This window comes from Xenopus laevis, chromosome 6L, assembly GCF_017654675.1.
Source record: "Xenopus laevis strain J_2021 chromosome 6L, Xenopus_laevis_v10.1, whole genome shotgun sequence".
Lineage (NCBI taxonomy): Eukaryota > Metazoa > Chordata > Amphibia > Anura > Pipidae > Xenopus > Xenopus laevis.
This window is the reverse complement of record NC_054381.1, coordinates 8,685,012-8,701,152: the sequence shown is the minus strand read 5'-3', so window position 1 is coordinate 8,701,152 and position 16,141 is coordinate 8,685,012. Positions and strand designations below refer to the sequence as shown.

Below are 16,141 nucleotides of genomic sequence, written 5' to 3'. Positions count from 1 at the left end.
TTTGTTGCTTCTTAGTGCGCCAAGTGAAAGTGGCCAAAGGGCTAAAGGATGTAGAAGTCCATGAGAAAGATAGTGCCACATTTGAGTTGGAGCTGTCCCATGAAGATGTGGAAGGATTTTGGATGAAAGACGGAATCAAATTGAAACCATCAGATACATGTAAAATTACTGTTAAGGGCAAGAAGCACTCTCTAACTTTGTCTTCTCTGAAGATGGACGATTCAGGCCCTGTGGTATTTAAATCAGAAGGATTACAATCTTCTGCCAAGCTCACAGTTAAAGGTTGGTTTTCTTTATCTCAACACTAGCACTCTCATGGTTTGGGCAAATGTCAATGATAAGTAAACTCTTAGTAGTATCTTCCCAGTATTCTATATATCTTGTATGATTATTCTATGGTGCATGGCTATAAGTACATCATTGTTTCGAAACACTCTTTTTGGCTACTCTATGGTAGAACATGGGTTATATGAGAAACCTTGCACTCAGTTGTTTCCTGCTAGTATAGTCAAGGGAGATATATAACTTGCATAGTTCCACTTTCAACCAAAATTATAGATTTTTCACATGACCGTGTGAAGGAATTAGATATTAGTGCATTTAGTTCTCAGCAGCGCTCCTGGAATTCTTTATCAGTGATCTCCTCTACCCTTGTTTTTCACAATCTGGTGCCTGTACTGGGAATAACTGCCAATATTGACCCCCACTATCTTTTTGAAGTGGGCTCAGCTTTTTTGCTGCTACAGCACCAGAACCTCTCTCACAAGGTCTGCTTCCCCAAAACAACCATCTCCAAGTTCTCATTATTCCAGGATCTGTATACACATCCACCCATCTCTCTGAGAGGGGGCCTGCCTTTCTTATATACATCCTAGTGATTCACCATTACTTCACCACCTTATTTTATGGGGCGTTAAACCCTCCCTTAAAGGTCTTTCATGCCTTTACTTTCCCTTTTTTCTTTTACATGTGGAAACACCTTTTTTTTCCAGGTAGGTTCCCATAACTATTTCTCTTATATACTGGGGTACACACACTTTATATGGCTGTCAAAATCCTTACAGTGGTTTAGAGCAGCAAGAATAATTATGTTTTTAGGCTGCCCTGAGAGCTATGAGAACTTCCTCCCCACTTAACAACTACTCAACTTCTAAAGGAACAGAAGGCAATGTTAGACCCCGTTTCCTGGTCAAACAAATGTTTTATAGGCAAGTTAAGGATTTGACTTTAACTATAAGTGCATCATCTTCATTGGAAGCAACCCTGATGTAGACATTCTTTACAAATAAAAAGCTATGCTGACTTTTTTTTTTACTTTTTTGCCAGTTCAATCTGTTTTTATGTTACATAGGATTATTTGGCAGACATTTTTTGTGTCTAGCATTGCCCTTCCATAAATAATATTTGTGGAATTTATCGTTGCAGAACCACCAGTAAAATTCACCCTACCTCTGAAAGACATCAAAGCACCAGAGAAGGAGAAGGTGACATTTGAATGTGAGGTGTCCAGACCTAATGCCGAAGTGAAATGGTTGAAGGTATATTTTCTTATCTTTAATTATTTTATATACTTTACACAGAAAGATTTTTTAGTGCCATGTGTTTTAAAGTATATTAATGTGGGCAATTGGTCAGCTCTTGATCCTTTTGGTAGATTGTCAAAGAGGTCAAACATTCCAAAGGCCACTTGTTCTCAAAACTCAGGAACATAGTTACTGACATTAGTACAGGTACGGGACCTGTTATCCAGAAGGCTTGGGACCTGGTGTTTTCCAGATAATGGACCTTTCCGTAATTTGGATCTTCATGCTTTAAGTCTACTGGTAAATCATGTAAATACTAAATAAACCCAATAGGCTGGTTTTGCTTCCAATAAGGATTAATTATATCTTAGTTGGGATCAAGTACAAGCTACTGTTTTATTATTACACAGAAAAAGGAAATCATTTTTAAAGATTTAATATTTTTGGATAAAATGGATTCTATGGGAGACGGCCTTTCCTGAGCTTTTTTTGAGCTTTCTAGATAAAGGATCCCCTACCTGTATACAAAAGAATTGTATTTGCTCTTGATAGTGCTTCTGAACTGCTGGTGAAAGCATAGAAAACATGGTGAAAGGTAAAGGATAAGTAAACCTTTAAAACAAGTGAATGTAAAATTGATGAGAGTGTTATTCTAAGAACTTTTGCCATTTACATTCATTATTTATTTTCTTTTAATTCCAAGATATTAAGGGATACGCGTACTGTTAATATGGATGAATTTTGTTACAACAGCGCCACCTGCTGGTCAGTTTCCCACCAGTCTGACCACCAAGTAGTCAAGGAAGTTGTCAGGAGAAAGAAAGAGGCTGCTCTGATGTTCTTCTGCTTAGGAAACCAATTAGAAACCTTTCTCAAATCTTTCCTAAGCAGGAGAACATCAGAGCAGCCTCTTTCTTTCTCCTGACAACTTCCTTGACTACTTGGTGGTCAGACTGGTGGGAAACTGACCAGCAGGTGGCGCTGTTGGAACAAAATTCATTCAAAATAACAGCACATGTATCCCTTAATATCTTGGAATTAAAAGAAAATAAATAATAAATGTACATTGCAAAAGTGCTAAGAATAGCTCCCTCGTCAGTTTTACATTCACTTATTTTAATGGTTTACTTATCCTTTAAATGATAAATATTTTCTTGGTTGTGCACTAGGATGGTTTTAAGAAACCAGGAATTAGGAGGTATAAAATTCTGAGATTTTCGTTTAAATCAAGGCATCCCAATTGTTTTTCCTGGATTGTGTTTTTTCCCTGTGATAGCACGGTTGTTTTTTGGCAATAGCATTTTTGTAGGATGGTATTTCTAAAATGTTGGCTCTGGCCAATTCAATATGTTAAATAAATACATTGTGACTTATTGGGTTACTATCATTAAAATCACAGAACAGAGCTCTTTTGATTGTCCAATTTATTTAAAAATCTTTCTAAAGGATTATGTTTCTTTGGTTGCCAATAAAAGTTGCCTTCTTGTTAATTATGTGACTTGTAGCCAGATTCTTCCCACAGAGTCATCTTATGGCAAAGCTTCATTTAGATAAATATAATCTTGCTCAGATCAGTCAGTAGATTTAGGCTGTTGTCACTTGACACATCAGTTAGTAAAAAGTAGAGCAGTCACTCAACATGCCTTGCCTAGTTTGTTCCAAGAGACACTTTTTGGGTAAGGATTGCTTTAGATACAGAAGAAGCCCCATTACAAATTGTTTCTTGCTAGGAAATATCCACCAATCCTATCAACTTTACAGGCTTTGATACTTTTTCGCATCTTCCCATTGCTTAATGTTCTTTTATTCACACCTTCTCTGTTCAAGGATGGTTCTGTTTTAAAACCCAGTAAAAAAGTTGCCATTATTTCACAAGCCAAAAAAAGGAGCGTGACAATTCACAAGTGTGAGCGTGAAGACCAAGGAACATATGTTTGTGATGCAGGAGAAGACAAGACCTCTGCAAACTTGACTGTTCATGGTAAGAGTTCTTCAATATATGCTAACTACATATTACAGTTAATTCGGAAACTATGGGGCTTGCTTCCATGGGTGCATAGACATTTGATGGAGTTGGGGGTGTGCAAAAATAGATATAGAATTGGGGTGAATGCTAATTGTATGTACTAAATACTATGGGACACTATAAATGTAGAGTAAGGTAACTTACTAAGACTAAGTGAAATCAAACAAAAAGCAAAAACGGGATTGAATGTTGGTTGAAAAAGGAGCCCAGATGATATATAAAAAGTAGAAAAATCTTTATTAGGACATATTCAAGCCTGACCTGTTTCCAACCAAGGGTGGGCACTTACTCATAGACTAAGTCCTTCATGTTTGTGTTCTATTTTTGTCTGAAAAATATTGAGTAATGTTTACAAGAGAATACCTAAGGTCAAATAAAAAGAGGACTGGATGGATGTAAATAAGAGAACATGAAGTAGGTGGTGATAAAATAGTTTACATAATACGTGGTAGTTCACTGTATTTATTTGTGTTACGTTGTCACATTCCTACTGTATGGTTACTCATCCCCCATTCAACTCCATTTGAACCATAGCTCGAGACATCCAGATCATTAAAACTCTTGTAGATGTGGAAGTGGTAGAAAAGGAGAGTGCATCATTTATGTGCCAGATTTCTCATGATGAGGTGCAAACCCAGTGGTATAAAAATGACATCAAGCTGAAAGCAGGAGAGAATGTAAAGATGCGTCAAGAAGGTGAGCCTGGTTGGCATAGGTGGCCACACATGATAGGCTAATGTTCCTCAATCCAGAATGGATCTTCACATGACTGAATTTGACTTTTCTCCCATTCAGGAAGAACATATTCATTGTTTTTCCAGAGTGTCCAGGCTGAGGATGCAGCTGAAATCAAATTTGTGGCTGAAACAGCTGAATCTAGAGCAAACCTAAAAATAAAAGGTAGGACACAATTGAACTGTTATTTTTCATATTGATCAGAAAGTGGACAGTTTGCCCCAGTTCCCCAGAAGAGATGTCACCCTTTGTCATATAAGGACTATATCCAAAAACTGAATGATGCTGTTCATCCATAATGCTCAGTAAATATTGGAAGTTATGTTTCAGTGTCCAATGTCTAGGGACAAATTGGTTTGATCTTGTAGGCACTCACTGGAGCTGAGTATATAATTATGTTACAAGTGATCTGTAACTTTTGACTGAAGCTTATGTTTATTTAATCGTTCTCTTGCAATGAAATGAACTTGGATGGGATCATAGAGCCAAGGAATGGATTATCCCATCCATTTGAAAATAAGCATTGTAGACCTCTGAGTTATATTTAATGTATTGAGAGTTGAAGTGTTGCCATAAAAAAATATTTTAAGTAGTACGTTCATGTTACTAACGACATAATCAAATATTCTTGGATGGGTTAAGCTAATATTTTCAAGCAAATCATCACCATCATTGTTTATAAGATAGACACTCTATAGATTACTAGAAATCCTGATTTGGTATAAATTAGGTGGATTTGTTTTGCCTAAACTGATGCAAAAAATAGTCCTGATTGAGTTTTACATATTCATCTATGTCCATCATAATTTAAAAAAACACATGGACCCTTCTTCACATGAAACCTTATGACTGTATCAATCTCATTATAGAACTTCCAGTTAAAATTGTGAAGCCCCTACGTGATAAGATCGCCATAGAGAAGCACAGGGCATTCCTTGAGTGCCAGGTTTCAAGAGCGAACGCAGAAGTGACTTGGTACAAAAAGAACAAACAGATTGCCCCAGGTGATAAATACGAGATTGTGAGCCAGGGACTGTACAGAAAACTCATCATCAATGAAGCAGAGTTTGAGGATGAAGATACCTACACATGCGATGCGGGAGATGACAAGACTTCAGCTAAACTTCTCATTGAAGGTGAGAACCATTAGGATTGCTAAAAAAAAATACTTTAGTTCTGAAAGGGGTAGTTAATCTTTAGGGCAATGGCACATCATCGATAAATCTCTGCTTCTGTGGGTGACTAATCTCGCTTTCCCACTGGCAAAAATAGTGATTTCAAATGGGGGTCACTGACCATCTAAAAAACAAATGCTCTGTAAGGCTATAAATGTATTGTTATTGCTACTATTTATTACTCATCTTTCTATTCAGGCCTCTCCTATTCATATTCCAGTCTCTTATTCAAATCAATTCATGGTTGCTAGGGGAATTTGCAGATTGCTGAGATTACAAACTGGAGAGCTGCTGAATAAAAAGCTAAATAAACCAATTGCACATTTTCTCAGAATATCACTCTCTACATCACCCTTTTAAGTAAGAGTGACTTGAAAGATGCAAAGGTAATGTTTTCCCAGCAAGAGTGTGATGACATACTAAACATAGATCTCTTGGTGCGATCTTCTAAAGTGGGATTATACCTTACATAGTAGCATAGTAAATTAGGTTGAAAAAAGACGCATGTACATCAAGTTCAACCTTTTCAGTCTATATATAACCTGTCTAACTGCCAGTTGATCCAGAGGAAGGTGAAAAACCCCATCTGAAGCCTCTCCAATTTGCCTCAGAGGGGGAAAAATTCCTTCCTGACTCCAAAATGGCAATGGGACCAGTCCCTGGATCAACTTGTACTATGAGCTATCTCCCATATCCCTGTATTCCCTCACTTGCTAAACACCATCCAACCCCTTCTTATACCTATCTAATGTATCAGCCTGTACCACTGATTCAGGGAGACAATTCCACATCTTCACAGCTCTCACTGTAACAAACCCCTTCCCAATATTTAGGAGGAACCTCTTTTCTTCTAATCGGAATGGGTGACCTTGTGTCAGCTGGAAAGACCTACTGCTAAATAAATCATTAGAGAGATTATTATATGATCCCCTTATATATTTATACATAGTTATCATTAGGGATGCACCAAATCCAGGATTCTGTTCGGGATTCGGCCAGGATTCGGCCTTCTTGAGCAGGATTCGGATTCGGCCGAATCCTTGTGCCTGGCCAAACCGAATCCAAATCTTAATTTGCATATGTAAATTAGGGGTGGGTAGGGAAATCGCGTGACTTTTCGTTACAAAAGAAGAATTTTTTCCACTTTTTCCTTTTCTGCCCCTAATTTGCATATGCAAATTAAGATTCGGTTCGGTATTTGGCCGAATCTTTCACCAAGTATTTGGGGATTCGGCCGAATCCAAAAAAGTGGATTCGGTGCATCCCTAGTTATCATGTCACCCATGTCTTTCCTCATAGATAAGATTTTCAATACCTTTTACCAGCTTAGTTGCCCTTCTCTGTACCCTCTCTAATACAATAATGTCCTGTTTGAGCACTGGTGTTACGATTGACATCCCAAACCCAGAACAAACCCCAGTCTTCTGCCTTTAACAGCCATCTTTCACTTCTGGAGGAGCCTTCCGCTACTCGGGTGCCACCAAGTCTTAGTGTGAGAGGACCAGGGGGAGAGTTCTGGGCAGGCAAGGGAACTGCATGTGGTACAGGAACGGAAGACAAGAAGCGTAGTCAAGGGACAGATTGGGTCAATAACAAGGATCAGACAATACGGTACCAAATCAGGAACAGAAGCTTAGTCAAGGTCACAGGCCAGAGTCAGGACAGGCAGTGAAACATCAGAGTCAATAAGGCACAGGGTCAAACACAGATATCAATAATAATAATCGCACCCACAAACTAGTAAACAGAACCTAAATTGGGCAATGATTCAGTGCATGGCAGGGGTCTTTATAGGCAGCCTAATGGTTTACACTGATCACATGGGACCAGATGGGCCAAATAGATAACAGCTGAACATAGCCCTGCCCTACTTGCAGTTACATGTATAGCAATGTGAGTGAACCAGGGCCTGAGCTGTCTGTTCACATAGAGCAATGGTAAGTCAGACTGCCCAGAAACACCAAGTCCCTAGTTCAACTCCAGGCAGGATATTACAACTGGAGACCAAAACTGTACGGCATATTCCTCCTCCCGTGACTCTCTGCCCCATTTAATACAGGTCAAGACCTTATTTGCCCTTGATGCTGCTGACTGGCATTACTTGCTACAGACAAGTTTATCATCTACAAGGACTCCAAGCTCCGTCTCCATTATGGATTTGCCTAGTGCAGTCCCATTAAGGGTATAAGTGGATATTGTTACATCCCAGGTGCATGACTTTACATTTATCAACATTGAATCTCATTTGCCACATCCTGGATGGAATTAATTGGGCTGATAGTTTTGTGTCATCTGCAAACACTGATACATTACATACAATACCCTCCCCTAAGTTGTTAATGAACAAGTTTAGGGACCCCACCCCTTACCTTACGGGAGGTCAGACCAAACCTGAGAACCCCGTCAAAAAGGGTAAAAATTTGGTGGGGCCATTAGGAAATAAAATACTATATACATAAAAGTAAACTATAACAGCTAACTTTATGTAGCAGTCTCACGGCAATAACTCTAGAGGTAGTGGAGCCATCCCTGTGTGACTTTCACTCTGCCTGTTCCCTCCCAGTAGTAACTTGGTTACTTTCACTTGAGACCTCAGGCAGCTGTGCAGGACTGGGTTTCTCAGCAACAGTGGTAGTGATAGAGTAGTGGTAGAGCTCAAGGTAACTGTCCCAAGGCTTTTTTTCATAAAAAATGTTGTTTTATTAAATTAGCATTAAAATTCAGTTACAAACAACCCCACCAGGCCCACCTTACGCGTTTCGCACCCTCCGGCGCTTAGTCATACACCTATGACTAAGCGCCGGAGGGTGCGAAACGCGTAAGGTGGACCTGGTGGGGTTGTTTGTAACTGAATTTTAATGCTAATTTAATAAAACAAAATTTTTTATGAAAAAAAGCCTTGGGACAGTTATCTTTGGATAAAGGATTTTCTTATATGTTATCGCCTGAGAACTGGGTTGAGTCCCTTAGGCTTAACTAAATGAAAATCAGATGTGGACTCCCAATTGATGTATAATGTAGAGCTCAAGGTCTCCTGCTCAATTTCTGTGTGGGCTCCTTCCTCTCTCTGCCTCCCTGATATACAGAATAAGGAACTATCTTATTGTGAGGAACCTGTTATTATCTAGCACCACTACTAGAGAGGTGGGTACTACATGTTTCCATCATCTCCCCACAGATCAACTTTCCTTGACTAATAAAAGTTAAAGACTTTTTATAGGTCCTTGTATTTTACATCAGGTCATTTATTTTTCAGAACAATCAATTAATATTGTGAAGGAGCTGGCAGATGTACAAGTGACGCAGCCAGAATCTGCTACATTTGAATGTGTCACCTCAATTGTGTCAGTGAAGCCCCCGAAATGGACCCTCGGTGGAAAAGTTCTTTGTGATGGAAAAGGCATCACCATAGAACAAGATGGAACCATCCACCGACTGACATTGAGGAAGACTTCTCCTGAGATGTCTGGAGCTGTCCAGTTTCACATCGGAAAGTCCAAGTCTTCTGCCAATCTTTTGGTTAAAGGTAAGGCGGTTAAAGGTGTTGTTGCTGTGTTATAAAATGCTTATGAAAAACATACAAAGATACATACTGTACCTAAAAGAGGCTGCAAATGATTGCAACTTAAAGGAGAACTAAAGCCTAACTAAAGAAGTAGCTAGAAATGTTGTACATGATGTTTTGTGCTTCTGTACCAGCCCAAGGCAACCACAGCCCTTTAGCAGTAAAGATCTGTGTCTCCAAAGATGCCCCAGTAGCTCCCCATCTTCTTTTCTGCTGATTCACTGCACATGCTCTGTGCTGCTGTCACTTACTGAGCTTAGGGACCCACTCACAATATACAGTACACATAGAATAGATATGTCACAATATAAGGCTGATTAGTAATTAATACAGATAATTACTACATGGCAGCACAGAAACCAGTGCAATTAGCATCAGAATTGAATAATCAGCAAACCTGTAGCATCAGCTTATATTACAGCCAGGGAAGCTCATTTTCTGCTGGATAATTAGTGACGAGCCCTAAGCTTAGCTTCTCAACAGCCAATCAGAGCCCACTGAGCATGTGAGTGTCACAGACACTTTCCAAGATGGTGACCCCCTGTGACAAGTTTAAATATGCTTAAAATATTGCTTAAATATATTGCAATATATGGACAAACAATCCCTGTTTTGTTTAAAGGGTATGGCATTTTTTTTGTAGCTGTATGCAGAAAATATCTCAATGTCTTAAATATATTGATAATGGGTTGAGTGCAGAGGACTTCTTGTATTTGTCTAAACGTTTGAAGTCCTGGATCATTGCTGCTATTGACAAGCTGAAATTTTAGGCTGGTGCAATAAATTCAGTATATAAAATGTGTAATTTTTAGACTTATTCATTTTTAGGGTTTAGTTCTCCTTTAAGAGGTTTGAAATGGCCTTCTTCTTCTTCTACCCACTCAATAGATTTCCTTGTTATGCAGAAACCCAAATATCCACAATTTGGAAAATGCCCTCTAATTCAATTAAGCAGAAGTTAATTAAGTTATATGTTACTCTTTTTTATAACTCCACCCTTTTTTAGAATACCAGCTTTAGTCTTTCTTTAAAAGATATAATATAGTGCAACATTGCCTATATAGTGCAAATCCTAAGCAGCACTAGGACATTTCCATATGGAGAAGGTAAGATTGTTAGTAAAGGAGTCTCATAAGGGAATCTTATATTGAAGAATAACTTCAGTCCTTCACATTATGGTTTGAAGAACATCAAGGAGTCTAAAGTAAATCAGCTCAGGCATTTATACTTCTCATTTTTCTGTTAGAAATCCCTGTTAAGGTCACACAACATATTGAGGAGAAGACTGCCAATGAGCGCCAGACTGTGATACTGTCCTGTGAATTTAAGCCTCCTCCCAAGTTTGTGGAATGGTTTAAAGATAAACGCCAAATTGAAGCATCAGAGAGGTTCAAACTGAAGCTGGAGAGGAACATGGCAGAGCTCAAAATCTTACACGTGACTCCAGAGGATTCTGGAACATACACCTGCAAAGCTGGAGATGCAGAGACATCAGGGAAACTAAATGTACATGGTATGGAAGGCTTTAGATATATATATATATATGTTTGTATCTGTTGTCATTTGGGTTTTCCAATATTAGAAGACCAACTTCACAAGCCATTGTTACAAAAATGGGATTCCCTGGCTCCATGTTTTACTAGTCATCCTTTGCATGTTTTAGTCACAAGTTCATGGTCGTAAAGTTGCTAAGCCATCGTAACATGCTATGGTACTTCCCATATGGTGCTCCTAATATGCTCTGGTCAGATGTTTCATATGATTGCACCTCATTGCCTGGTTGCATTGTCTTCAAAAAAGTCTCTAAGCACTGCCATTAGTATTAGGTAATGATAACCCTTCAATTCCCATGTTAAAGTAATCCCCATATGGTGGATTAGTTACAAACAGTAGTGATGGACAAATTTGGGGCGTTTCGCTTTGCTGAAAAATATGTGAATTTCCTGTGAAATTCGCGAAACGGCGAAAAATTTGCTAAACGGCGCTGGTGTCTCGTTTTTAACGCAGGCATCCGTTTCTGAATTCGCTGGAGAAAATGCGAACGTTTTTCGCAAATTTATTCACCGGCGACGAATCACAGGAATTTTCCGCGAATTCATGCCTGCCGAATAAATTCGCCCATTACTAACAAACAGGTCAAATTGGCTTGTATGTTCATTGCATGTAATCACAAGGCTCTATCTGGATATTTCAAGCAAGAGAATGTCAAGGTTCCCACAGATGGTGAGACATAGGCAGGGATCCTTTTCATCCATCAATCAACAAACATGTGTAATTTCTATTTCAAGATCTATGTAGACTCGTCAAACTTTTCCCGATAACGAATAAGATATGTATAAAGTACAAAAACAGTAAGGAAAAAAGCGTACTCCTATCATGAAAAGGAAATAATTTGAACACGTTAATACAACAATTGATAAAACAAGAAACAAGGAAAGAATAAAACATGTACACTCACTTCAAGGAGTCTTCTGCGCAGGATTACTTACATGAGCGTCTCTTTAGATCGCTCGCTAACTTCATCGGCCGTCCAGCAACCGGCTTACAAATCACGTCAGGCACGTCACCATATATGTCGATATTTGTAGTATCCAGACCTCATTATAAAGCAAAACTCAGAGAGAAGGCTATTCAAAATAAGTGAGGTCATTTATTAGACAAAGAAAAGTAATACAAGGGTCTTAGGAAGTTGTCGCAATCACACCACAGTGTAGCGCTAAAGTGTGACACGAGGACTTCCCAAAGACACTCCTCTTACAACAAGCTTTTATACCTTTTACCATAAATAAGAGTAAAGAGTAAATGGATATACCATGGTCAAAAGCCCTCCTTCTATATTGGAAGGCACGTAAGCTTACTATAGTAAATATTCCAATACCTATTGCACCATTTATGGTCCCTTGATTCCAACATACACAAACCATAAAATCTTTATCTGCTAGTTTGAGACAGAATGGGCACCTGCAGTTCTGAAGCAACTCTTCTGTATTTGTAGCATAACTTTTGACTTCTGTCTGCAGAGTCTTGACCTTTTGTATGATTACCTGAGACCACCATCTACCTGGGACCACCATCAGCCTTCCCTTTTCCCCTATCTGCCTTAGGTCTGGCCTCTTTGGGCATCAGGATGGGGGGTCTTAGAATTCATATTTTGTTTATATTATTATTAATCCCTGTTTGCCAGCCATTACCCGTCATAGAATAGGGTGTTCTCATTATTTTATCATCACTACCTGACATGGTTTAAAGTCAGTTAACCGTCCAAGGACCCAGACATAAAGTGGCCATAGATGTAGAGATCCATGTCGCCAAACGAGTGGATCTCTCCCCGATATGCCCACATTGAATTGGGCAATATCGGGCTGATCCAATCATTGGCCCTAGGGCCCAATGATCGGATCATGATGGCTATCCAACGGGATTTTTTAACCTTCCCGCTCGAGATCTGTCCAACTTTCAGCCAGGTATCGATCGGGGAAGCCCGCTCGATGACCCCACACGTGGGCCAATAAGCTGCTGACTTGGTCTGTCTGTTGCTTTTATCGGCCCGTGTATGGGGGCCTATATACATGAAATAAATAAATAAAATGTCAGCTCCTACTAACAAATACAAAATATTGTCATCATTATGGATAGATCCAACGCAACCAAACTACTAGGATACATTTACCAGATATATAATTTGTAAAACCTTAAAAAACAACTAGGATTTTACATTCCCCTATCCATGTTCTATAACAGCCCGTGATGTGAAAGTCTTGAAGCCCCTGAAGGATGTTGAGGTTGAAGAAGAAAGCTGTGCTGTGTTCTCCTGTGAGTTGTCCCACGATGATGAGGATGTGGAATGGTTCTTGAACAACACTCTCCTGTACTCCAATAATTTCAATGACATCCAGAAAATTGGGGCCACTCACACTCTTACTCTGAAACAGGTGGCCCCCGAGGACTCTGGAACAGTGAGTGTGAAGACTAAGAAACTCTCCTTCAGTTCACAGCTGAAAGTTAAAGGTTGGTGTAATGACTGCCATTGTCTGATGGCTTTTAGTTGATATAGCCAATGATAACTGAATTATTTACATAGTTTCCCCAAAATATTAATTCAACTAGAAGCAATGTAATTAAATGTAGAACACTTGCCTGGGTTTAGTAATGCATAGCAATGAATCAGGTGTTTGTTTTAGGGATGAACCGAATCCACAATTTTGGATTCGGCTGAACCCCAGAATCTTTTACGAAAGATTTGGCCGAATACTGAACCGAATATGCATATGCAAATTAGGTGTGGGAAGAGGAAAAATTTTTTACTTCCTTGTTTTGTGACAAAAAGTCATATGCAAATTAGGATTCTGTTCGGTTGGGCAGAAGGATTCGGCCAAATCCAAATCCTGCTGAAAAAGGCTGTATCCTGGCCCAATCCTGAACTGAATCCTGGATTTGGTGCATCCGTAGTTTGTTTACAAAGAGCTGAACACGCAATGATGGACGAATCTGACCCATTTCACTTCCCTGAAAATTCACCAAAATGCATTGAAGCCCATGGGCAACAAAATTATTTTGATGCACATCAATTTTTTTTTGACACACAACAATTTTGGCATTATTTTCACAATGAACCTTGGCAAAAAATTTGGCTCTTCACTACTGACCAATAAATGCCACCTTCTGATTTGTTGTTGGCATACTGGACCAATAGCCAACTCTATATCTTATTGCTTTTTTATATCAGAACGTGCAGTCTTGAAAGTAAGGGCCATTTTAGTTTCATTTTTATTATTATAAATGTTCATATATATATATATATTTTTTCTTTCTTTGATTTCCTACAATTTGGTGTTGATCACTAGTAGGCAAGTCTATTGATATCTGAGTAATATTGGCATAATTGTGTATTAACAATCACTTAAGTTGATTAATCTTGTGTCAGAAAATCCAAATTATTTCTGTTTTGCCTTTATGACATGAATTCTTCTACAGCAAAATTTTATGTCATTGTCTTTTACTGTTTTTGGTGGTTAACAAACACAGCCATGACTTTCTTCCCAAAAGTTCCTACTCCAAGATAATTTTTTATTCTGCATGTATTATTTATAAATATAGGAAGAATTCACTGGCACACAAGGGTTCTTTCAAGCAGGTACAAGCCCTTGCTATATTTTATTTGCAGAGGTGCAACGTTTCGGGGTAAACCCCTTTATCAAGCATGATAAAGGGGTTTACCCCGAAACGTTGCACCTCTGCAAATAAAATATAGCAAGGGCTTGTACCTGCTTGAAAGAACCCTTGTGTGCCAGTGAATTCTTCCTGTATTCGTATTGTTGAGGTTGCCGAGGCCTCCATCACAGTGCACCGGGTCATCTTATCGTGGAGAGCCAGGGTGTGCAAGTGTGGTAATCTTGTACTGATCGTTATTTATAAATATAACATAAAAAGGCTTTTCTTGATTTACTGATTGCTTGTATAGTTGGAAACATAAAATGGTCTGTGTGTTTTATCCAGAAAAAACAGCTGTTTTCATGAAGTCCTTAGATGATGCCGTAGGTGAGGAACGAGGATCAGTTACTTTAGAGTGTGAAGTCTCCAAGGCCAAAGTAAAACCAGTCTGGAAGAAAGATAACCAAGTCCTGCCTAATGGAGACAAATATCAGCAGATGCAGGCAGGAAAAACCATATGTTTGATCATCCATGACCTTAACAAGTCTGATGCAGGACTGTACATCTGCGATATTGGAACAGATACTGCAAAGTCCAAAATCAGTGTGCAGGGTATGTAGACTGTTGTCTGAAAGTTGAATTCAACTCTAAGGGGGTTATTTACTAAACTCCAGTCGGGCTTTGTGGGACAAAACATGAATTTTTAGTTTGTTTTTTTTTAAATTCAAATTTTTCAAGATTTATTAAAGCCCGAAGCAGCAAAAAGCCCAAATCCAAAAATCCACCATCTCAGACCTGCCGGGAAAAAGCCTGAAAAAATTGAGCGGTTCCAGAAAAAACTTTTTTTCTCTCTCAATTTTGCAGAGTTTTTACCCAAAGCGATTAAATCAAGCTTTTTTTAAATTGGGCATTAGAGTTTGGTCGTGTTTATTTGATTTTAAGAAATAAGATAAAGTCTGATTTTAGTAAATAACCCTTGAAAAGTCATATGACATAAGGTTGCTGTGTCCAGTTCTGCCATTTGCTGACTCTCACTGCCCTTCTAGAAAGATAACATTATTCTCAAGAATTACTTCAAAGAATTGTTTCCAACATCAAAATAGGTAAGGTATGGCACACAGCTTTTTGCCAGAAAAACACTTTTATGTAAAAAGTGAAGATGCATAGGCAAAAAAAAATGATAAACGACAGAATAGAAAAACTTGCTTCTTTCATTAAGTAAAAAAAAACAAAACAATTTTTGATGAAAGCAATTTGTTATAATTAAAAGAAATGTGTGAAACAGTGGGGCTGATTTATTAAAATTCAATTCAGCAAATATTTTGAATTTGAGTTTTTCAAAACTTTGCATTTTTTTTAAAAAAAAGTATCAGAAATCCAATTAAAAAAAAGGCAGCCAATAATGGGATTTTACAGGTGAAATTGGGCACAGATAACATTTGCAATGTATTTAATTGACCAATAATGCTTATTTTAAAATATGATTAAAAACCGTTCCACAATTTATCATTTCAACTTATTCTAACAGAGCTCAACATTGGAATCACTAAACGTCTCAAGAGCTCCGAGGCTAAAGAGGGTGAGAGTTGTACCTTTGAGTGCATTCTTTCTCACGAGAGCATCGATGAATGTTCCTGGACAGTGAATGGACAGAGTGTAGACGGTGACAAACGCTTCGATGTCTCTAATAGGGGACGGAAATATGTGCTTCATATAAAAGAAGTGAGAGCGAGAGATGCTGGGGAAATCATATTCACAGCTCGAAATCTGAACTCCAAGGCATCCCTGACTGTTAAAGGTAATGGCGCTAATACTACTGCCCTCCCAAAACAGAGCTGAAACAGTAGCCAAAGCTTCACCCCTTTGTATTTACGCAAATAGTAGACTCCTTTTCAGGATTTGGCTCTAAGGGAGTTACTTATTAAGTCTGAATGCCAAAAACCTGAAGAATTTGAATTTAGTTTAC

The 16,141-nt window shown here is 38.6% G+C and overlaps 1 protein-coding gene across 1 annotated transcript in view; it reads left to right on the top strand.

The window, feature by feature from the left end:
- LOC108718692 (obscurin) overlaps positions 1-16,141 on the top strand; it is a 235,192-nt gene that overhangs the window by 55,795 nt on the left and 163,256 nt on the right. The window contains exons 28-38 of the mRNA XM_041565749.1: positions 16-282; positions 1,426-1,538; positions 3,351-3,504; positions 4,084-4,245; positions 4,345-4,449; positions 5,154-5,420; positions 8,716-8,985; positions 10,271-10,537; positions 12,766-13,032; positions 14,521-14,787; positions 15,704-15,973. Of these exons, the coding sequence (XP_041421683.1) occupies positions 16-282; positions 1,426-1,538; positions 3,351-3,504; positions 4,084-4,245; positions 4,345-4,449; positions 5,154-5,420; positions 8,716-8,985; positions 10,271-10,537; positions 12,766-13,032; positions 14,521-14,787; positions 15,704-15,973 (2,409 nt within the window). The remainder of the gene's footprint in view (positions 1-15; positions 283-1,425; positions 1,539-3,350; positions 3,505-4,083; positions 4,246-4,344; positions 4,450-5,153; positions 5,421-8,715; positions 8,986-10,270; positions 10,538-12,765; positions 13,033-14,520; positions 14,788-15,703; positions 15,974-16,141) is intronic.